The following is a 23,758-nucleotide window of genomic DNA, read 5'->3' as shown; positions in this document are numbered from 1 at the left end:
GCCGGACATTACGGCAGTGAACCCCTAATTTGCTACTACGTATGTTTGTTTGTTTGCTTGTATGTATGTACTGTACTTATATATGCATTGATCAGATTTGGGGGGTACAAATGGATGAAAGCGCTTAAATTTTATTCTCAATTTGTTAGAAACTAACTTTCTTGGACTTCTTTTGTATGTATGCGTATGTGTGTATTGGCTGAAAGTACACGTATGTATGCAGTTGTTGCTCCTATGTAAATGCTTGCAATGAGTTTGTATATCAATATGTTAGTTGATTAAATGCAGAATATTGTTTATTTCATAAAATTTTATGCTTGGCTGCCATAATTTGTTGTTTATACTTTCGCAGTTTAGTATATTTGCTAAGATTTATGTTGAATTTATTAAATATTTTTACCGGCTCTCAAGCGAGTTTTCATTCAATGAACGCCAACCAGATTGCCCTGCATGACCCACCAGTTAATTACAAAATTTAATATATGTATATATATATTGTATGTATGTATATTTTTTAATATTACTTTAAGTTATTACATAATTGTTTTGTTTTATTTTTTTCGTTTTCACTTTCAAAATGATTAAACAAATGTAGGTGGCAAGTTTGAAACTCTTATGGGCGTGGTTTTTTCTGATTTTTTTTAGTTTATTTGAGAAAGGAAGTTACTTCATGGTTACGTAAGTACTTTTGGGTTTTATAAATTCCACCAACTTATGTATTTTTGTATGTACATATATACTACTAAGGATTTTGACTTGTAAATTTTTTTGCACGCGAACAGTATATAGTATATAACGGTCATTTAACAAAGCGTAATTAATAAAACTCCAAAGGTTATAATCGAGATTTATTGCAGTACACTACAGGTATATAAGGTAAATAACTATGTTTGTATAAATATGCTGGCAATTTTAGGCAAACATTTTGTTTAGCAAGATAAACATCTTACAATGGACTGAGGGTTAATTTGTCTTGAAAAATATGCATTTATGGAGATTTATATAGTTTTAAAAAATCACTTGCTCCTATAAGTTTCCAAATTAAATTATTTAAATATAAATATTGCTCAACAACAAGATCAAAGATTTAATGAGTGTTATATTTTGCAACAAATGTTTGCTTAAAAGTTTTGGACTCCTCAAATTGCTTAAAAATCAGCCTCCCTCAGCCGCATTGTGGAAACATTGCATTTACGAAAAAGCATAGGAAGAGGTTTGTGTTGAAACAAATTTGTATAGACATTTTTTGCTAACTCCCCCAGTAGTCTCAGTTTCCTAAGAAATATCAAACAATTTTGTTCGATTTTCCACACTTTTGCTATTGTTTTTTAATTTTTAGTTTTTGTAATAATCATCTTCAGCATAATGTTGTCAATACATATTACAGCCATTTTGCCATTTCACCATTATTACACGCATTTGCCCTTTTGTTTGTTGTCACATATGTTTATGTGTGTTTGAGTGTACTCGTATATACCAATTTCGTTCGTCTCCCACGCTATTTGCTGCTCTCATTTGCCTATTTAATGCTATTGATTTGCTTTGCTGCTTTCACTTAATTTTGTATACTATATATCATAATTCATTAGTATAAATTTATTATTTATATATATGTATGTATATATATTTATAAGTATGTATGTATATGCTATTTTATCGTAATTTAAATTTATAGTTATGGTATTTATATATATACTTTTGTTTCATTGCATCGTATAAAATTTTTCCCGCAAAAATATATTATAAAATGAGTATATTTTTTATGTATTCTTGTATTTGTATTAATTTGTCATATTTATCATCAACATACCTAGAGCATTATGTATATTACAAGTGAATGTTGTTGCTGTCTAGCCATTCACACAAACCTACCGCGTTTTTTGTTTATTCATATAGTAAAAATACAGTTTGCTTCGTACGTTTTAGCTCGATTTTCTTTTTCTTTTTGAATTATTTGTAGTTATTATTTAGTTTTTTGTTTTTTTTTGCTTTATGTATTAATTATAAGCTTTAATGCTTATTTTTCATTTGCGTATATGTAGAAAGTGAGCTAAATTTAACTGTATTTCCGGCTTTTATAATATTTACTTTTCTTTCATTATAATACTTAAATTTTATTTGTATTTTTATTAAATTTTTTTCTGCGTTTTAATTTTTCATGTATTTGCATACAACTTATGAATTAGCAAATCGGTGTTCAACTGTTGTGTTTTGAGTGACCAGTCATGAGCATAAAGGACATTTTGTTTGTTTTTGTTTTAGTTGCCTTTTGGTTGGCAGAAAGACTAGTTAAATAAGAGGTAGAGAATAATAGATATATGTAAGTACTTAACTGAATTAATTGCAGCTTTTAAAGCTTCATCTTAACTAACAGCACTGGATGCTTGTGGGCATCCTAATATTTAAAGCTTTTATACTCATACCGGGACGCAACAACAGCGTTTGCTGTACTTAAATGACTTTGCTTGCCGTTGTTGAAAAAATACAGAGAAATCTGGCTTAAAATTTAATTTCTAAAATATAAAAGCTATTTTGTCACAGAAAAAAAAATAGTTGAAAAAATACCGCCATAATTATTCAAATTTATGCGCCCGAATGTGGATTTTTTACGAATTTGTATGGATGAGGATATGTAAAAATTTACTGTCACGTTTTGTCCGAGGTAAACTCCTAAACTACTAAGCCGGATTTAGTAAGATTTATATCTAAAATAAAATACATGAATTTAGTAAAGTTGAGCACATTATGTTCAATTTGATACAACTCTTAAGGGATAGGATTGTTTATATCTCAACTAAAAATACGAGGTCACATTTTGTCCGGAGTATAGTGCAAAACTACTGCACCGATTTGAGTAAAATATAGCACTCGGTGTCCAGTTTGATCCAACTTACAAGATGGTATAGTTTATATACTAATTCAATATATAATATTAAACAATTTATAACTAAAAATATGACAAAATAAATATATATATTTGTACATGTGTTCAAAGTTGTAAAAAAATATTATTATTATTATTATTAAAGTTTTCAGTAAAATGCAAATGCAAAATTGCTGGATAAATTGTGACTAATTAAATAGACCTGAATTCTACGTACAAAAAAAATAAAATTCCAACAAATTTTTCAAAATTAAAAAATTAAAGAGGTATGTTTTACAATTCCATTCGAAAACAAAATAAGTTATAGAACTTTAAATGAAATGATAATCAAAGTTTGGGACAAGCTGGATTGTTCTTGCTTCAGATTGTAATACAAAAAGGTATTAAACATTTACGTATTTCTTAGAAATATTTATCAAGAACAGCTACAGTGTTTTTCTGTTTCAACCAAATTTTCACACATTGTAGAACAAATACTTAATAATATTGTATTCATAAATATAACCTATCCATAGACTGAACTTAAGCTTAACTTTATCGGTTAAGCTTTTTAAGGGGAAAGTATTGAAAAGAAATATATTACTTTTTAAAAATTATAAACAAATTATTTGCAAGTCATTGAGGCACAGCAAGCAGAAATCTGTATATCCTCTTTGTCAAAGCGTATACTCTTGATAGTTTTCTGTCCTGCCCATATTATTATAAATATATTTCGGCTTTTAACTTTACAAATTTTCCCAGCGTTATACATACATACGGAGTTTTATATGTATGCATGTAAGTACGTCTTCAAGACTTTATTTTTATGATATTCTGCATCAATTGAAGCTCAGCAATATTTTTCTGGTTTAGCACTAATTTATCGCAATAATTAAATCTCTTTTATTTCGCTCAGTTGTATAATTTGTTAGCTGTCATAAACCATAAAGTATATCTACAGTTTATTATAATTAATTGTGAGAAAAGAAATAAAATTATTTTTTTTTATTTTTTCCATTTTTAGTTTTTTTACAATTACTGCATTTGTAATTAATTATATTTCTTTTACAAACTTTCTTGTATGCACCTAAGTATGTATGTTGTAAAAAAGTCGCTATGGAACCGATACTAAGAAAAAAATAAATGTAAATAGTTATATATATTTCATAGAAAATTACAATAATTTTATTATAATAAATATCGTAATAATTAAATTTATTTCTTCTACTCGCAATCTTACAATCACTCCTCATCATATTGCCATTGCCATTGCCAGAGTTAACTTTTGCCAACTTGCGTGTTTGTCTTGCTATTGCTGTACTTCTAATGACTATTGTTTGTTTTACAAGTAAATTTAAATAATAAATATTTTTACAAGTATTACTAAAAAATCATCAGTCGCATTCGGGTCCGTCGGAGAAATGGCCGCGCACATCGAGCGCCGACGCTAATTGGAATATAATATGCGACAGTGATGGATGCTCGAGTAACTCATTGGATGGCAATGGTGGCTCGCATCGTGGTCTCATATGACGTCCACGAAAGCCACGATGCAATCTCAGTACAACATCACAGAAGACGAAACGTAGTATTAGCGTACGTAAGAAGTCATCACCGAAGAACTGTACGTACGATGAGTCTGCAATGCAAATAATTTTAATCTCACACAATCTTATTACCTACACACAAATGAAATAGGTATGTACATACCTATAAAACCTATGCCCTGCTCGATTTCATCGATGCGACAGCGCGTCACAAGTCTTGATGCCTCTGTTATGAAGCGGTCTACGTGCGATTGGCAGCGTTCCCAATGATGTATGGGCACATCACCGACATTACAGATGTAGCAGAGTGCCGTCAGTGGGGAATGCAGGAACAATGTGAACAGTGAACCATGATGTTGGACATCAGCTGTACAAAAGTAATTGAAATTATGAGTGATGACTACCATAGATAACATATTTATGTGGAAGATATGAATTTGATTACCTTGGAATGCGGGCGGTACATCCTGCGGTGACATTAATATGACTAATGGTTGGCCAAAGTACCGGGGGATGTGTTGAAAGACAAACGAATTATCCGAATCGATGATAATGAACATTGGTCTTCGAGTGAATGGATACAAGTCTCCGGGATACAAACAATGATTCTCCTTGTAGGACTTCCCTCGGCACGCTATGCCACCGCCTTCGACGCCATCACGCTTGACGCTCGTAGCAAGGCCACCCAATTCATAGCCATCTATAAATTCAATAAAAACAATGGTCACTAGAACAATATTCTACATTTTAGCAGTACAGGTTCAACAATATATTTTTCTTTTGATATAATAGCACAGCGAAGAAATAGGTTCACTATTCAATTTGTCAAAATTTCTGTCAGGATAGTTTATATTCTTTCATTAAATAAGCCGCTAGCTATTTCGCAGCGAACTCTAATCAAATTTCAATATTTTAGACACATCTTTTTTCTTGTGTCCAACATTAGGTCCTCAGTATATTTCAGAAAGTCCCATCCTGTATTCTCTATGACCGTTCTGCTTCAAACTAGTGACTTCAGAGTGATCTCAAAGATTGTATACAATGTGTGGTAGTTCTGGGACGGTTCCATATAGTTTAACAGACGCTAGAAATTGCTTTAACCGCGGTGACCACCGAAACCTCCTTAAATACATTCTATTATTTAATGCCCATCAAAGTAGTCTTTAATAAGTAGTACATGTTGGGGGAATTGTTCACTAAACAATTTGACTTGCATGACAAATAGAACTACTTCCGTAAGAGAATTTTCCTCACTTAAGAAAAATCTAATCAAAATAATTAGAAACTAAGGATTCTGTTACTTACAGTCCTCTGGATGTTTTGTAGTCGAGAAACAACCATCAGCTGACATGTATAAGAGTAATGCGCCTCCTGGAGGCAATTCTTTAAATCCACTAGCTAAGAACACCAGAAGTTGACTAATAGAAGGCTTGTATAGTAAATATTTGTGAGGATTGTCTCTATAATGACGGCCATTTTCTAAGTAACCCTTAGAACCTGGAACACCATATGGTGGTATACGGCTGGCAGCCGGGCTGGCATCGTGCCCGTGCATGCCATGTGTGATGCTCATCGGATGCGTTGATTCCGTTGGTTCCCGTTCGAGTGTTTGCAACATTCTACAACAATAAAAAGAATAAATATTCAATTTTACAACGTTTAGATTAGACTGCATTTGACTTTACCTAAACATGTCCATTGTTAACTCTGAGAACTTCGCCTGTTCGCACGCCGAGCCAACAATGAGTATCTCCTGCAGGCTCAACGTCATGTGCGGCGAACGTTCACATGGTGGCGTCGTTAGCGGCGACAACCTAGAACCGGAACCACTGAATATCAGTTGGTGAAGTCAAGCTATTCTAAAGAGACGGCAGTGTGGGCCCGTGCTTTCACAGAAGAATTGAGAATGTGATGCTATAAATGGTGTGAGTGTGTGGGAAGGTGGTGAGTGTGTGGAAGTGGGCAGTGGGCGTGCCGATTGTTACACGACACGCACTGAATATGAAAATTGCGGCGAAGGGATTTGCTGGAGTGTGAAGTGAGGTTGTGATTTGACTGATCAACTGACTGACATGTGTGTGCAAGTGACGCGTTGATCGGTGAGATGGAGTTAACTTAACAACAATAATGATAACAACAACAATGTCATAAGCAATTTACTCGTGAAAACCATAAAACATGCAGAACAAAATAAAAATCGCATTTCGAATTCGAACGTTTCAGCGAAATAAAACAGTTATGCGCGCTGTAATTATGTAATTATGAATGCATGAAATGTGCTGGCGATTGAGAATGAAAATAATGTATGCATACATGACTTTGATGTTGTTATATGATTGTTTCGGATGTTTCAAGTCTTCTGTGATAAGCACAATAACCTATATATAAATATCGTATCGCTTAAAACAACAAAATGTTATTAATAACCATAAACATAACTTATTTTTAAAGAATATTTTCTTTTTTTGTTTTTGTTTTTGCCAAATCAAATTAAAGTTCGAAATTAATATGTAACCAGAGTACCTCCCAAAATAAATATGTACAATTCAACACGCAGTATTATTTTACTCTTTTTTTAGTTAGTTAGTAAGTTAGTTTTTTAGGTATTAATTAAATTCTATTTCCTCCCACAGAAAGCACGGGCGCGGGCGACGGCGTTTTCACGGCGTCCGTGTTTAATTTTGCGTTTTGGCTCACCTGTGTGAAAGTATGATGGGATTGGAATCCGCATGAAGAACAGCCACGGCAGCTTCAGCTTTTATAAAACCTTTAATCTCTTCTAAAACTAATGACCATTCTAAATGGTCTTCTGGCTCGTAACTGCAATGGAAAATCGATTTTAGTTGAAATTCTTAGACAATTTTTCAATCAAAACTGATATGCTTTGCATTTATGCATAATTACGTTGTTGTGTATTCCTGTATTTGCTTTTCCAGTTCCGTCACTAGCTCACGAACCAGCTTCATTTTCTTCAACAGCAAACAAACAACAATAAATCGCGCATAGTAGCGCAACTTCTTCACCATTAAATCGGGCCGATCTTCTTTGATCGCACGCGAGTAATAAGCCCTACCCCTAATAGCTGCATAAAATTGATAAGCTTCGTTCAGGTAGTTCGTTTCGCTGGTTCTTAAACTGGGAAGTAAAAGAGTAATGATTATTTATAAACAGTTTGATACCGGTATAAAGAATTCCTAGTTATAAAAATTTGTTTCTGTTAATTTTAAAAGCAAACGAATTGTAGTGTATTCAGTTTTGTGTGCTTTCTAGAAAATAATCGAAACCTCAACAATTTTTCAATATCTAAAGTCTACATTCTTCTGTCGGGAGCTCTCCATGAACCCTTTTATCCGATAGGAAGCGAGTTGCTATTCCGATGTCTTTTGAATGCTAGGGCTGAGCCTATGGACCTAAAGTGAGCCTGACTAGCGCTTCTTGGAAATAATCTTTGTTCTTAAAGGGTCAGGTAATTTTTTTTTTATTGACTATGTAAAAAAACATGGGGAAAATTAAAAAAAAAGAAAAATAAATTGGGTTTTTGTGTTTTAGATGATCCAAACATGAGACATCGTGTCCGCTAGTGAAAAAACGCATCTCATTCACCCAGCCATTTCTCCGACGGATGTCATCAAAAAATTTCGAAAAAATTTATTTATACACTCTATGATATACCTCATGATATGTAAAAAAAAGTTTAATTGTAGAATAAAAATTTCTATGAAAAAAATGTCAAAAAAAACAAGCCAGATTACCCTACTGACTCTTAACTCAAGGACTATGCACCGAAATAAAACTAAATATATTCCCACTATCCTTAATTTTGGATAATTATTGGAAGTACGAAAAATATATAAAAAGGACAGAAGTGGTACAACAAATGATTTTCGTGCCTTCTAGCACTTTTCGTGCGGATTTCTGTAACATTCAATATCCACATCTATTACAAGACTATGCTCACAATGTGACGTAAATTACTTAATTTACAAACACATCTTTTGATTATTTATCTAAGCGTTTTTCTACTAAATCCCAATTTACAATGATCCAAGTGTAATTTGTAAAAACAAATAGAGACTTCATAGTATGCACCCATTCCGCAATAATAAATGTATTTTAAGCTACTTACTAGTAATGATAATAAAGCTGTCCAATTTTGCTTGCAATTTCGCCTATTTGCCAACGCTTCAGTCCGTATTTCGAGTCCAATACCATGCGATGCTGTTGTTGGAATTTCCATAATTTCGTGTAGACATCAAATGTGCGCCCGAAATACGCCTGCCACTGCCTGTGACCATATTGTGGCAGGTCTCTGCGAAAAAACAATTAAATATTAATATTCAAATTTACTGACCGAAGGTGTAGAAGTTAGCTTACCTGAGTCCGTTGAAGAGTTGCTTAGACTTTTCGAGCAAATGACAAAACTCCAGTACTAACTTTCGATCCTGTTCTTCTGTGGATTCCATTTTCACCATACCGTTTCAATTTCTAATGTGTTATGTGTAATTTATTAAGGAGCTGAAATGTAATGCCAGAACGTTGGAAAATACAAACTATGAATGAGTACAAGTAATTTAGGTAGAGATTAATTGAAATGATATTGGTTCTTGGAAGAAAGGTGTGGTTATCACACAAAAAGCAAGCGGTGCAGGCTTTACATAAAAAAATTTTCATTTTTAATACAAAATTGTTTCAGTGTTTTTTTGTATTATCGCCCTCACCGTACAAAATCAAAAACTCATTGCGCTCTTTCACATTTGTGTACTGAACTATGAAATACTTGCATACCGAATGAATGGGGAAATGCGAATTGCGGTTGTAGCGGCGACGTCTGTGGCATACTTACGAAAGTGATGACTATCCACAAGGTGTGCGGGGGCCTTCAGCAGATATCTATGAGTGGCACTCACATTGAAAAAGCGATTAAGCACTTGAATGTATCTAATATTCTCGCACACACGCACACACTCACAAACATTGCCAATTAAATCGTTCAAAGCAAAATAGTTTTAAGAAGCCGAGCACGTGCAGTGCGGCGCGGTGCGGTGCGGTGAACGTGGTAGACGTCAGTGGCTCAAATAAACAAACTGAATCATCTTTTGATTCAATAAACGCTGCTGAAGGCATCATCGACGCCAAACTTGGCGGCAACAACACTAGTCCGATATGATCATCATCATCAACAGCAGCTGTTGTTTGAATATGCACACACACACACATACACATGTATGTAGCGAGGTGGGTACACTCGTTTGTTTGCCAACTATGCACAGATATATGCACATACTAATGTATGTGCTCGTCTGTACTATTAGCTACATATCTGATTGCACTTGAAAGACAACAAAATATGGGAAATAGAAAAAATTGATAATATGAAAAATCTGCACTCAATGACAGGCTGCCAGGGGAATCAACTACATATTCGTACACGAGTGAAAGGCGACTTGGCGTAGGTGCTGCTGTGGCGGTAAAAGTGGTGCCAAAGGCACGGGAGGCACTGTGCGGTTAAATGTAGAATATGAGTGGCACACTTGACGTGCCAAGTGGAGATGAAGCATTGGCTTTTGGGGTAACTTAGCACAAGTATTCGATGATTTTGTTTTATTTTTTGTGTTCGATGCATCGATAACTGCTGGGTAGTGGTAAATATTTTCGTAATATATAAAAATGTGCATAATGGAGAAGAAACACAAAATACGTACGAGTATTTTTGCATGCTAAGACACGGGTATTTGATTAGAATGTGAGTGATTCCAAGCAAAATGGATATAAGTTTGTATTTGGATATTGTAGAAGAAATCAAAAAATTCAAAGCAAATTTACATTTTTTTATTAGAAAATTAATTCATATTTTATTTTATTCTAAAGTGGAATTTTTTTTTTCACTATTGGGCTATTTTCCCACATGTGTCTTATATTTTATGCCAATACAATTTTTGGTTTTACATATAGTACATCTTGTAATACAAACTTATTTTTGCAAAAAAAGAAAACAACAAATCATAAAAAATAATTAATAAGAAAAACCATGCAGTCACAGCACCGAAGTTTAAATACCCTTCACAGGTGCACTTTTATAACATAAAATGAAAAAAAACTCTATAGCTTGGTTTTGATCGATTAGTTTGTATGGCTGCTATATGTTAAACTAGTTCGATCTGAACAATTTGTTCGGATATTATAGCTTTACTTTCGATAATAACTTGTGCCAAATTTCGTGACGATATCTTACCAGCTGTTGCTATAGGGGTCCGGGAGGATATCGGGATATCGGGAGTTCTTAAAAATAAGCAGCTTTTTCAAGAGAAAAGGACGTGCCAATATTTTCAGAAAGACACCTCAAAAACTAAGAAACTAGCGTATCTACAAATTAATTAATATTTAGTGATTGAACATTTTTCTTAATTCTCTGAATGAGATGGAGTAACTTTCCACCCTCATAAAATGTGTAAATTAAATTACACAAACACTTTAAAATCGGGGTCGCCTAACGCATGTGGAATGCCCCATTTGCATATTTGCATGTATATATGTTTGTATTTAAGTACACGCCGCTCATTATAGCCCTCAAAACTCTAGCGCCTTGTTATTGTGCTACGGGGCCACTATTGACTTACTTATTTTAGCAACACACAAGTGCACCTATTCCATACATATATGTACAAATACACACAACTACACAAGAGGGTAGGCATAAAATGTAGAGTAGGCAGAAAGCATAAAAATACTTTTGTAAAAAACCACTAATGCGAAAGCACGGAATAAGAGCGAGAAAGTAATACCAAACACACACACACACACACATGTCAGACATTAAATTCCATACATATATATATGTGTAGGAGAATGTGCTTGTGTTAATATTAACTCAAGTGCGAACACCGCGTCACGCGTCATATGCAATGAGGCGAGAAATGGGCGAGAAAATATTAGTAGCCAACTAAAAATTCAAAAAATAAAAAGCCTTTGCACACAAACAAAACAGTTAAATATAAAATGGGTTAAACCAAAACTGGTACATTGTAACATTCTCAAAATGCATATGTAGAAATGTGTGCGAAAACTCGGTTGCGCTCTTTTAGCTGCCTATGAGAATGAAAAAGTTACGTATACGCCATGGATGTCACACGCAGCCGTCCGCAGGGTTACTGCTTTCAAATGCATTGATTTCAAAACACAAAGAAATAGGCTGCACTTGCATAAAGGTTTTGGACGAAAGCTGCAAAATTTGGAGCTTATCTGCTTTTGTTGCCAGCAATTGTTGTTTTTATTGCATTCATTGCAGTTTTTAAAGGCATTGTTATTTGGCTGCGGTTGGCTTTTGCGCACAGGAAACGCTTTTTGTTAAGCGAATAATTTTAAATATGAAGATTTTTAAATTTTTGAAAGTTATAATGATTTTTAAATACGGATCAGGATTAATAACATTTTTGTATTATAAGCAGATTGAAAGATTTGCTATTTTACCTGCCGAGAGATGATCTATTCTAAAAAAAACTTGTTTGATGTTGGTCAGAAATTGAGCGTTAACCCAGGTCCTGCGGAACGATCACGCTCACTTTCAACCCCCAACCAACTATAAAATCCAGTTTTTAATCAATCATCAGTTATACCATAAACAGCAGAGATAAGTTCGAAAAATTCGGTAGATTCGATTTTTCTATAATTTTTATGATTAAAGAAGAATATAATAGCGAATATACAATTTTTAAATACATACCATTTTCGATTAAATTGAAAAGAAAATTAGATTTTAATTTCCAATGTTGTATGCCTGGGTTTCAGCACTTTTAAAGCGTTCAATTTCCAATATTTAAATTTCAATGGTTTGAGAACAGGAAATGAAGAAAAACAAAAGCAAGCAAACAATAATCACAACTATATGCAGAGATGCGTTGAAAAAATTCCAACAACAATAACAAATAGTAGTAAATGATGCTTGTACAACAAGTGTACATAGTAACAACAATAACAATAATGGCTATGAATGCATCTTTGTGTATAAATAATGCAGTATTTGGTAGACAGTTTGACAGACTGACAGGGACGGCTCAAGTTTCCAAAGTTTACACAGATTCACCCAGCAGTAAATAAATGTTTTAGAGGAGTAGTAAAAAATTATATCACATTGGCCTGATTGAGTTTTATAAGTGTTTAGACTTAAATTGCAATATTAATTTGAACAGCGTATACTAAGTTTGCCACGAAGTTTGCAACACTCAGGAAAAAACTTCGACAAAATCCGTCCGCCTGCATGTACGCGAACTAATCCCTCAGTTTTTTGAATAACGATCTGAAATTTTTGCCCATGTTTCTTTCACCACAAGAATTATTATTACTTATTTGTCAGAATCGGCGCACTTTAGCATATAGCTGCCTTACAAAATGACTGATCAAATCAAGTTTTTGTATTAAAAAATTTAATAGATATCTTCAAGAAATGCGACATAGATTCCTGTTCAAGTCACCGCTTTAATCTTCAAAAATATTGCTCAAATTGGACGACTACAGCATATAGGTGCCTTACAAACTGACCAATCAATATCGAGATAAAGATCCTTCTCACTATTTTATGCATTAAGCAATGCGCCTGTGAAAGGTATTATTGTATATAAGGATCAGAGTTAACAGCTTAAAATTACCTATAATTGTTATTAGGTATATCGCCTACGAAAATGTTATAAGCAGAGTTCTAAGATATTTATTTATTTGTATGTAAATATTTTATACACGAATTATATACATACATATGTATAACCAAATTGACATTGCGGTAGATGCACTCCAAAACGAGCAATATTCACTCGTTTCGTTCTACATTTATCGTTCACTGGGAACATCTCATCAATTCATTAACCTGCACAATCATACTTATATCTGCATATGTATGTGTATATATGTATACATATAAGTATTTGCTTACTGCCTTTCAATTGCTTTAGAACAACAAACAGCAAATGTCGACAAACCCAGACGAATGCTCCGCCATCGTTCTCGTCGCCGACGCATAGAGCATGCCGCCAACGCTAAATAAACTTCATAGCGTATTTTTCTATTTCTATAGTGGGAAGCTGCTCAAAGTACGTACGTGCTGACTGGAAAATCCAACTTAGTAGTGAATCACATGAAGAAAAAACACCAAAAAATAAATAAAAACCCATATGGGTATACTACATATCACTGGGTGCGTATATAGCAAGAGTTAGAATAAATGTAGTCTAACGAGCAACGAGAGAACGCTGAATAGTTGGCGAAACGAAAAACTCATATTCGCACTTACTGCTCATCAACACGTTCGTTACATCGTACTTCAAACCAGCGGACGCGCCTCCAACTATGCAGCATTTTTCAGTAGCTATTCTCCCACATACATACTCATATACATATCTAACTTATTTATTTCCAAATGTGTGTTTGGTTCACCTCTTTATATTTTTGAACTATTTGCAGGTATTTTTTATGCACGTGTGTGTGTGTGTGTGTGTGTGTATTGCTGGATTCGTTTAAGTGCTCTTTTAACCTGTGCTCTGTATATACTATACATATATACAAGTGGCTACCCTCTAAACTATGGCGCTTTAACCTGCGACAGGCTATAAATAAAATCATCATTTAGGCTGCTGAAATGCTTAAATTTTGAGCGGCGTGCTTAGCAGTTGCCTAACAGTGGAAGATAATAAAATTTAAGACAGCCTCAACGCATCGTCTAAACTGTCACTCTGGCTCATCTGCCTTCTCGTCTACGTTGCTTACAATTTGTCTAGTGTTCTGCAGTCTACCACGTCTGCCTTTCATTCATTTGATTGCCCAGTTAGTTTAACGGTTTTGTGCAAATAGCAAGCATTTCAAACTTTTCTTATTATATATTATTATAGTCAACCAAACTACTAAATATATATAATGGAAGTTACTTATTTGTACATACATATTTACATAAGCACACAAACTCAAAAAGTCCACCAACGCTGGTGTTCCGTGAATCCGTGAAAAACATTTATTTTTAGATAAGTACTCTTCCACACCTTGTTTCTCAAAAATATGAACTAACTTAATGTACTAATTTTGTACTCCCGCAAAATGATTCATGGAGTATAATAGTTTTGTTCCCTTAAGAGGTTAAATGTAGTCAGAATTTTCAAAAAGTTTATTTTTTTTTTCGTTGAGTGTATATCTTAAAAATATTCTCTGAAAATTTCACGTTGATCTGATAATTAGTTTTTGAGTTGATCGATAAATAACAAAGAGAGCTCGGGCACTTCAAAAAGCTAGTGTGAAACGCGTTTTTCTCAAAACTATGTTTTTTGAACTGGTGCCAACTGTAACTCAAAAACCGCTCAGGAGATTTTAATGAAATTTATACAGCTTTTAGAATACATAATAAACTCGGGCCTGATCGAAGGAATTTTTTTTTTAAAATTTCGACTTTTTAAGACCATTTAACTGTTGATTTTTTCTCAAAAATTTAGAAAAAAATTTCTGAGGCCGCCATTTTGTTAATTTTTGAAAAAAAATCCTTCGATCCGGCCCGAGTTTATCTATTTATAAAACTAATTTTTTTGTCCGACTGATTTTAGATGAATCTCCAAGGAATATAATTGTCACCGCAAGTACCTTTTTTGGAACTGGGTCAACACAAACGCTTATAACTTTGGAAACTAATTTTTTATTTTGAAATTTTCGTGACTTCAAGTCAACACATTCTATAATAATGCCATATTACTACTTTTGTAAAATAACACGATTTAATAGCAAAAAAAATACTGAAAACTCTCATTTCTTCGTGCCTCTGACTACCCTTATCCTCTGTGTGTCCTTACACTTCAGTAAATTTAAAGCTCATTTTTCACAATCCGCAATCCCTTCAATAGCAACTTTGACATCATTTCTTTCTGACATTTCTTAATACGGTATGAAAAAGGCTGAAATCAGATGATAACTACCCTAACCCTCACTTAGTAACTATCTGACTATAACTTCTGAAGCTTTGATACCGAGTGTTAAGTTGTCCGTGCATTTGCTGATTTTATAGCGAAAATATCGGGGAATATATACGTGACTTTTAAATTTCCGTTTGAGTTCGGTTAATATCTCAAATTAAACTAATGAATTATATTAGATGTGCTTTGCCAAAGTTTTTCACTCCATTTGATTCCATGTAGTTATTAGTACAGCCCGCATATACTACATGTATTCTAATTATAATGTTTCTCGATATTCTAGATGATTTTATACCAAATACTCGTACACATACCGATAAATTTGTCAGTTATCTTAAGTACGATTGACACATCTTTCTGAGACTATTTTGTTTTAAATTTTAAATTTAAATGAGACCGGTCTAAGGGAAGACCTTTCCCTAGCCACAATAATATAGTGATTTTCGACCTAACAATTGACTTTGAATATGCAAGATATTTTATTCGCATTAAGTGAGTATGTTATATAATGTTCGGCTCCAATCGAACTTACGCGTTCCTTATTTGCTATTTTTGAACTTTTTTAAATTTAAAAACACGCTCTAATTGAGTTCATATTCATTATTCAGGTCATTTATTATATTGTTTGTGGATAATACAACGTAGTTCGATAACCTATATACCATAAATGGATCATAAGAAGCTTTCTATATCAGTTTATACATGCATTCTGTATATGCATACCGGTGTATAAGTATGCACATATGTACATAAGTACATACATATGTGTGTCTATATATTGCGCGCATCGATCCAAAAATAGGTTAATTTTACGCGCTCAAATGAATTAAATCCTCCCATAAATATACTCAAAATACATGTATTAAAATATATATGTAGACATATGTATGTACGTCCTTAACGGCAATTACGACGAGAGCCGAAAGAGTTGAAAGGACTTGCTGCTGTTTATAGATGTGCTTTATGGTTGTTGTCAGCCTTTTCATTATTGAAAAGTGAGAAATTTTTGTCACATGCAAGTCTACGCTGAAATTACATACATATGCATATAACGGTTTATTAGCGAGTATGCAAAAGGAAAATTAACATACATTGAAATTTATTTGTCTGCTAAGAAAGGAAAGTTTATTTCAGTCTCATGTTCATGTATTATGGAGTTAGTTTAGAGACCCTTTATATATATCAATACTATATAATTGTATTACGTAAACAATTTCCTTGTTTATTGTGCGCATTTAATGGTTGTCTTAAAGGTTTATTGATTTGATACGTAATTATTATAATTATTTGAGCGCATAACTCGGATTCATGTGTATATGTGCGGCTATACAAAAATTGTTGACACGCAATAAGCATATTACATTATTTATTTGCTAATAAAGTCATAATTGCAAAACAAACCAAGTAAGGGAGAGCTAAGTTCAGGTGCAACCGAACATTTTATACTCTGGCAACCTCAAAGAATCAATGCCGGAGAAATACCCTAAGGTGGAAAATGTCAACCAAAGGATCGGAATCCAAGCAATTTTGTATATACTATTAATATACCATATACTCAGAAAATTTTCCCTGCGTTTCATTGAGGTACCTTACATATGGAAGGTACCAATCGTTTGGAACAAAGTCAAGTGGATGTTCGAAAATCCTGGTAATAGTTATATGGGAGCTAGGTCTAGATTTCGCACAATTTTAACTCTTTTAAGCACAACGATATACTGAATGTAGGCGATGCCGCGCTCATCGTCCAATTTTCGCAATAGCTCCCATAAAGCCCTCTCATAACATCTCGGAAGTAAAATTTAATGACTTTGGCGTAATCGCCAGAGTGACCGGGCCTATCTTCCGATTTAATTCATTCCCATTTACGAACTCATAATTTTTTTTTGTACTAGTAACCCCCGTACCAAGTTTCTTCAAGATATCTAAATTTTTCCTCAAGTTACAGCTTGCACCGACAGAAAGACAGTCACCCGGATTTCAATTTTTCTCGTCATCCTGATCATTTATATATATATATTAGTTTTAGGTGAACAAAACTATTATACTCTGTAGCAACATGAATACTTAATTTTCTGAAATGTCAGCTGAAATAGCGGTTGTTGTTATTTAATACCCGCTTGGATGCTAAAGTTATGATTGATTGTCATCAAAATCATCTAACGGCAGGCTGTGTCGACAGGTCGGACCATTGTTAGAGGGGTGTTGGATGAGTGGAATTTGTTGGATTGCAGAGAGGTGACAGTATATACATACATGTATATTTGGTATGCCGTGCGGGGTCAATTCTTAATAAATACCTTGCTAAAATATAGACCACAAGGTTGTGCAAGAGTCACTCTAGATTCTCGTGACAACTGAATCTCTTCATCTGCTATAAGTGGTGGTGGTGAACCAAATCGCTGGGACGCATTCGGTTAATTTGTTGATGGGTCCCCTGTGAATGGCGGTCATTGCTTGTCTTCTGTTAGTTGCGTCCATAGCGACTATGAAAACATTTCAGCAGAACTGTTAGGAGACGAGTGCACTGTGTTCCTTAACCGGAAGCATGTAGGTCTCACTATATAGGTTTTCGACAGGAGACGTCGTACGAAGTGAAGTATTCTGAAACATCTCAAACTCTGCGTTTCACTACAACCAGGCGACCATATACATAGGTGCTACATAGGCCAGATCGGTCAAAAGATTTCGTTGCATGCTAACGCCTAGCGACTTGAGGACTTTGTTACGGCTATGTATGCGTAGTACAGAATTACAGGTTGTCAAGTTATTGCCTAAAATCTTAGTCGGAATTTCAATATCATATCAGTATAATATAAAGATCTACTTCTTTCTTTTCTCTGGTGGTTGCGAGAATTTTTAGATACTAAAATTAAACAGTAGTGGCCAAAGAACACTGACTGCTCAGATAGTTCACGATACACTCATTCAGCCGTAGAGAGAGGACCATCTATTAGCGTTGTCTAACACTACTAAGATGGTCCTTTTGATTTACGCCATGAACTATCCAGGCGTTTATGACGCTATGGGATGTGGGGATAAGGTATTTATACACAGTTTGGTAAACTTTGAGAAATATTAGTGATAAGCAATTTAATAAGAATTTGGATTTGTTAAAAACCAAAACACAAAACACCTGGCTTTAAGCATTAGTCAGACATTCAATATACACATTCACGATGACTACATATGGATGGCGGTATACAACTATAATATCCTAGTTCTCCTTTAAGAAGCGTGGGAAATATAAATCTATTGTGAAGTACAAATTTCAATAATTAAATTAGATTTTAGACAGAATACAACTTCCACAGTTTTTTATTGGCTTCCGAACACCTGCTTGGTAGTCATGGCTCTCAACAGACTTAATTCTGCACACAAGCGATAAGAAGTTATAAAAGTGCATTCACTTATTGTTACTATTGCTTTTGATGACTACCATATATTTCTGAAGAAAATAAATATTTCAACGTAGCCTTTTCAGAATGTGTAAGTGGTGTAAGAAACTTTCATTCACAATTAAGTCCTTTCCAAGAAAACATTTTTTTTAATTGCTCAGCAATTGAAAATTGTCAGCAATTAACACATTTCATACACACACACTCATCTTAGTAATGTAACGGGTTTTTCGATTTAATTACAGCTGGCATTTAATTCAATAATAGAAATTAAGTCACGCAATTCAGCGAATACGAAATGAAGGATTTGCGGTTATACTACACTATAATAATATACACAGCCTTACTTGGAGTAGGACTAGGACTAGGTATAAAATAAAATATTCTGTAATGAAAAAATAGCATTGTCTCATTAAAACAAGAAAATGCGATAACTTCGCCCTAACAGGCGTATTTCTTACAGTTAGAATAAGAGGCTATAAAAAAAGCTTTATTTAGATTTTGATCGGTCTGTTTATATGGCAGATTATCCCGTTGCCTAGGATAATAATCGATGTCAAATTTCGTGAAGATATCTGGTAAAAAAAGTTTTCCTTGACTTGATTTTCATCGGTTAGTTTGTATGGCAACCACATGTATACATATGTACATATGTACATTTCATTTTAATTTTGAAAGTACGCTAGATGATTGCCAAACATGTACATAGATGAATATGCGAGTATAAATAATATGTGAATAAGCTTTTACACTTTCCCATACACGCACACAAATATATTTTTATATAAATTATTTATAGAGTTGTGTACGTTTAATGTTATGTATGCGGAAATACAAATGCAGTGGCCTACTTTTAGGGTGCCAAGGCGGTGATTCTGTTTTTTTTCTGTGGTTGTGATGCTGAAAAGGACCTCAATGTGCTCATTTGCATACATACATACAACGTCATAAATAGTTGATTCTAAACATTCTTTTTAAATATATAAAGTATTTAAATTTTATATACTCGTATTATCACTTTTTATACATAAATAGGATATTATATTAGAGTACATTTCTGATTTAATTTTTATTAATGTGGAATTAGATCACTCACTCTTCACGCGAATTTTGCTTAATTCAATGGTTTAGATTTTCTCTTTTTTCACTATAGAACTTTTGTTTATTTGTCGTTAGTACCGCTTTTCATTGCGATCATCACTTTTTTAGTCTTTTATTACGCTTATTTACTTTCTTTTACCTTTTTACGATTTTTATAATTCAATAACAATTAATTCAATTAACACTTTTATTCACTATTCATAAGTAGTTTAAGGTACGTATGGACACACACGTATGTACGTATACTCATTCACTTACCATGCCTATTGACCTAGCCTAATTTATTTAACATTTATAAATATTTGCTTTTGGCACGATTTGACAGCCAACATTTTCGTAAAGCCACTCAAGCAACTACTCTCCACACACGCACCTCGCTCACAACTCATTGGACAACTATACGAATTTTTAGTTTCACTTCCGCATCTGCATTTAGCATCGGCACACGTTCTACTGGCGATAACGGCATTGACTGCGATTCCGATTCGAGCTCGTGAAGGCATCGTAGTGGAAATATACATATTTACCCCTGCAATACGAACTGATTTTCAGAGCTTCATTCAACGAATTTAACACAACAGACAGAAATCACACATGCACACATAGCCATATACTATACGAATGTAAGTGGAAGTGGCATATTGACCTTTGACAAAGTAATCGCATATGCTGCACGCACTAAACAAGGTAATTATCGCTATTTAATATTAATGGATGCGAATGTGAATTAATTAAAAAACAGCTAAAACTCTTATGGAAAATTTACGCAAATATTTTTGGCGCTTCTAAATACACACAAGCACAAAACTTGACCGCTGCAACCACGCACAGAGTCACCGTGCCGTTGGTGGCGCCTACGAGTCCTGCGCGTGCACGCGTACAAGCACACAGACAAACACTCGCACTCCACAAACCACCAACCGTGTATGTACAAGGATGCGTGTGTTTGCAGTTAATACGGAAGCATTTCCACACACGTTTGTACCTTTTTGTGAAACCGCAGCTCATTGTGTTGTCGTGTTTTTGCTCTTCGCCATTATCCTTAGCGCCGCTGCCGCTTACTCGTATACGCTGCCGCTGGGCAGTTGCCACTCCGCGGCGAGACACCCACTACAAGCGTTTCCGTGCCAGCTCTGCCTGGCTTCACTGACTGGCTAGTTTGCTGTTGTTGTTGCTGTTGCTGCTGCTGTTTTCGTATTTATCTTTGCATTCAATTCGTCTTCTGCACTTGAATGCCTTTTCGTCGTCGTTGTCTTTTCGCATGAATTCTGCTATTTTCGGTTTACTTTGACTTAACGTGACTTCGCTGTTTCACACTTTGCCGCGCTTGTCACTGCTTTCTTTGTGTTTAAGGTCCTTACATGTCCTGCCCGGCAGACAGACTCACCTACACATGCTCGCATAGCAAACCTGCAGTGTGCTTTTAGGCGTATATATTTTAAATTTTTTTGCAGTGACCACTGTTCACACATACATACGTCACGATATCACAGCGATATTAAACACCCACACGTTTTACTTCGCGGTGCGGAAAAACAATTTCGGCCCGTTGTTCGATTCCGTCGATGAGAGCACACTTCGAGGCATCGCTTCAAACAATAAATTCATAGCATTTGCCGGGTTGATTTGGATTTTTTCGAAACCTAATCGCGGAATTCTATTAAAAACTGGAAGTAAATCATTCGCGGCATTTTAGTAAGTCCACGAATAGCGTTTTGTGGCGCTTACAGTTGGTCGATTTACGGCGACTCCAGTTGTGCCCTGCTGCCTCTGTACACGCGTTCGCCTGACCAATTTCGCGTTACTGCGCGTGGCTCGGACCCGTCCTCGAACTCGGACTCGAAATGTGTGCCTTTTTAGTCGCTGCTTTTGCTTGTACTGCTGCCGTTCAAATTTTGACATATGTTCGTATGTGCGGATTTGCCGGTTCTGCGGTGTTCTTTCGTTCGGTGTTCGCTTTTTCTTTTTTGTGTAACTGTTGTTGTTGCTGTTGTTGCTGGTAACTCACTATTTCACACTGACTAGCTACTTGGCGTGTAAAAATTTTTCATCATCAATATATCAACTTTTCATCGTTATTTTGAATGAAATTTCTATCGTTTTTAATGGCTACACGTTTACACTAAATGATTAATTGGTTTTCATTAATTTAAAACTAGTTTACTAGCAATTATTTGATGATTTTTTCCTATTTAAAATTGTGCTCACTTACGTCTACGTATTGTTTCGATATTGAACTTTTTCGGATTTACATTTTTAACGAAGGGTGGTTTATTGATTTTTTACACACCGCACACACCACAACGACCTAACTGTAAGTATGCGCATGCGCAGTGAGCAGTGTGAGCAGAAAGTGCTGAGCATTTCGCCAACAATTTGATTGCTGAGGGTAATTTCGTAGTTTTTGTGTGGGCGCTGCTTTAGCGCTCACAGTGAGTATTGTACTAAGCTTACGTTTCCCAAAGTAAATGCAGATATTTCAAAATCGTTTATTACTCACCGCATTACTATTACAACAGGGTTCACCAAATGCTTGTATTTACTTTCTCAATATTCAACAAAAAAAAATATAAAAATATAACTCATTTTGAAAATAACGAAATTCACAATTACTATTTCTTTTACGAAGGGATGTGTTGCAGCGATTTTATTATTTTTTTCCAACAGCCCTCTAAGTTACTTATTCCTATTAACAATAACATTGAGGTTTTCGGTATTAATCCTGGTACTAAATACTGTAAATTGTATATATGTACCTTAAACTAAGATCTGTGAACAGTGGCGTTTGTGGTTTACTACTGTGGGCAAAAATTAGTAGGACTTTTTAATTTATGTTACGCGAGAAAACCCATTCTTGGAAATAAGATTTCTGGGTTGGTAAGGTTGTCAGTGACATTTATGTCAAATGTCTCATCGAAATAACCATTATTGCTAAGTGTACACTTGTCTTTCTGAACGACATGAAGTGAATTCGGTGGTTTTTACGATGAGCGAAATTATTTTGTGTCCGGGATCAAATTTGTGATGCCCAACGTTCAGAATGTTGGAAGAAGCCTTCGGTGATAATTGCTTGTTGCGAGTAACTGTTTTTGATTGGTACCAATTATTCAAAAGGGCACGAGAACGCGTTGACGACGGTCCACGTCCAGGACGGCCATCAGCATCAACTGACAACACGTCAATAAAATAAAAGAATTGGTGCCTGAAAATCGATGATTAATAATCAGAGATCTTACTGGCATCGTTGGAAAATCGTAAGGATCAGTGAAAACCATTTTGAAAGATCATTTGGGCCTAAGAAAAGTAAAAGCACGATTGGTTTCAAAATCACTTAATTTTTTCGAAAAATAGCGTCGTGTTAACTTCTGTGAACGTCTGCTTTCCGACTGCCAGGAGGTCATGAAACGCATTATTGCCGGATCAAAGTCTTACTATTATTTTCTTATAGTAAACAAGCGGAACAAGCGAACCTGAAGAGCTTCTTTAGCATTAGATGCCAAGAGAACGATGGCTCTTGTCTAAACCTTCATTTAGTACCAAATGGCTTGAAGAATACTTCCCGATCTGGATTTATTACCTAGCGCTGCTCATTGTCGCATTCTTATATATTTATTACGAAAAGGCGTCTACTTACCTTCGCGCAATTTTTCTATTTCATTAGTTAATTCTTAAACTTTGACATAAAAAAATTACACTTTGTTTTAAAATTCTTGAAGCTTTCATGAACGCAACGCTGCGGGGGGACATAGTCGACTTCGTGTTAATTTTTCGGATCTTGAAACCAAAAAACAATTTTTTTATAATACTTAAGGGGTTAGGGGTAGTCAGAGACAGGAAAAAATGAGATTTTTCAGATTTTTTTGCTATTAAATCGTGTTATTTTACAAAAATAGTAATATAGCATTATTATAGAAT

At 34.6% G+C, this 23,758-nt stretch overlaps 1 protein-coding gene across 4 annotated transcripts; it reads right to left on the bottom strand.

Annotated features, from left to right (window-relative positions):
- Positions 1 to 115: 115 nt before the first annotated feature.
- Positions 116 to 22,096, bottom strand: LOC105232758 (protein SCAI). Of its 4 annotated transcripts, none has more exons than XM_029552982.2 (10): positions 20,829 to 22,096; positions 8,785 to 8,925; positions 8,537 to 8,719; positions 7,315 to 7,545; positions 7,108 to 7,230; positions 6,096 to 6,239; positions 5,716 to 6,029; positions 4,856 to 5,110; positions 4,574 to 4,777; positions 116 to 4,502 (listed from the first exon to the last, which is right to left on the bottom strand). In XM_029552982.2, exons 2-10 carry the CDS (start codon positions 8,880 to 8,882, stop codon positions 4,258 to 4,260), a joined length of 1,797 nt encoding a protein of 598 aa, XP_029408842.1. In that variant the 5' UTR covers positions 8,883 to 8,925; positions 20,829 to 22,096; the 3' UTR covers positions 116 to 4,257. The 4 variants fall into 4 exon arrangements, with proteins under 4 accessions (XP_029408842.1, XP_049313330.1, XP_029408843.1 ...); XM_049457373.1 differs by having other exon boundaries at positions 6,096 to 6,224; positions 20,829 to 22,090; XM_029552983.2 differs by lacking the exon at positions 20,829 to 22,096 and adding an exon at positions 20,102 to 20,393.
- Positions 22,097 to 23,758: the final 1,662 nt, after the last annotated feature.

Source organism: Bactrocera dorsalis, chromosome 5, assembly GCF_023373825.1.
Source record: "Bactrocera dorsalis isolate Fly_Bdor chromosome 5, ASM2337382v1, whole genome shotgun sequence".
NCBI lineage: Eukaryota > Metazoa > Arthropoda > Insecta > Diptera > Tephritidae > Bactrocera > Bactrocera dorsalis.
This window is presented reverse-complemented; position numbering and strand designations above follow the sequence as displayed.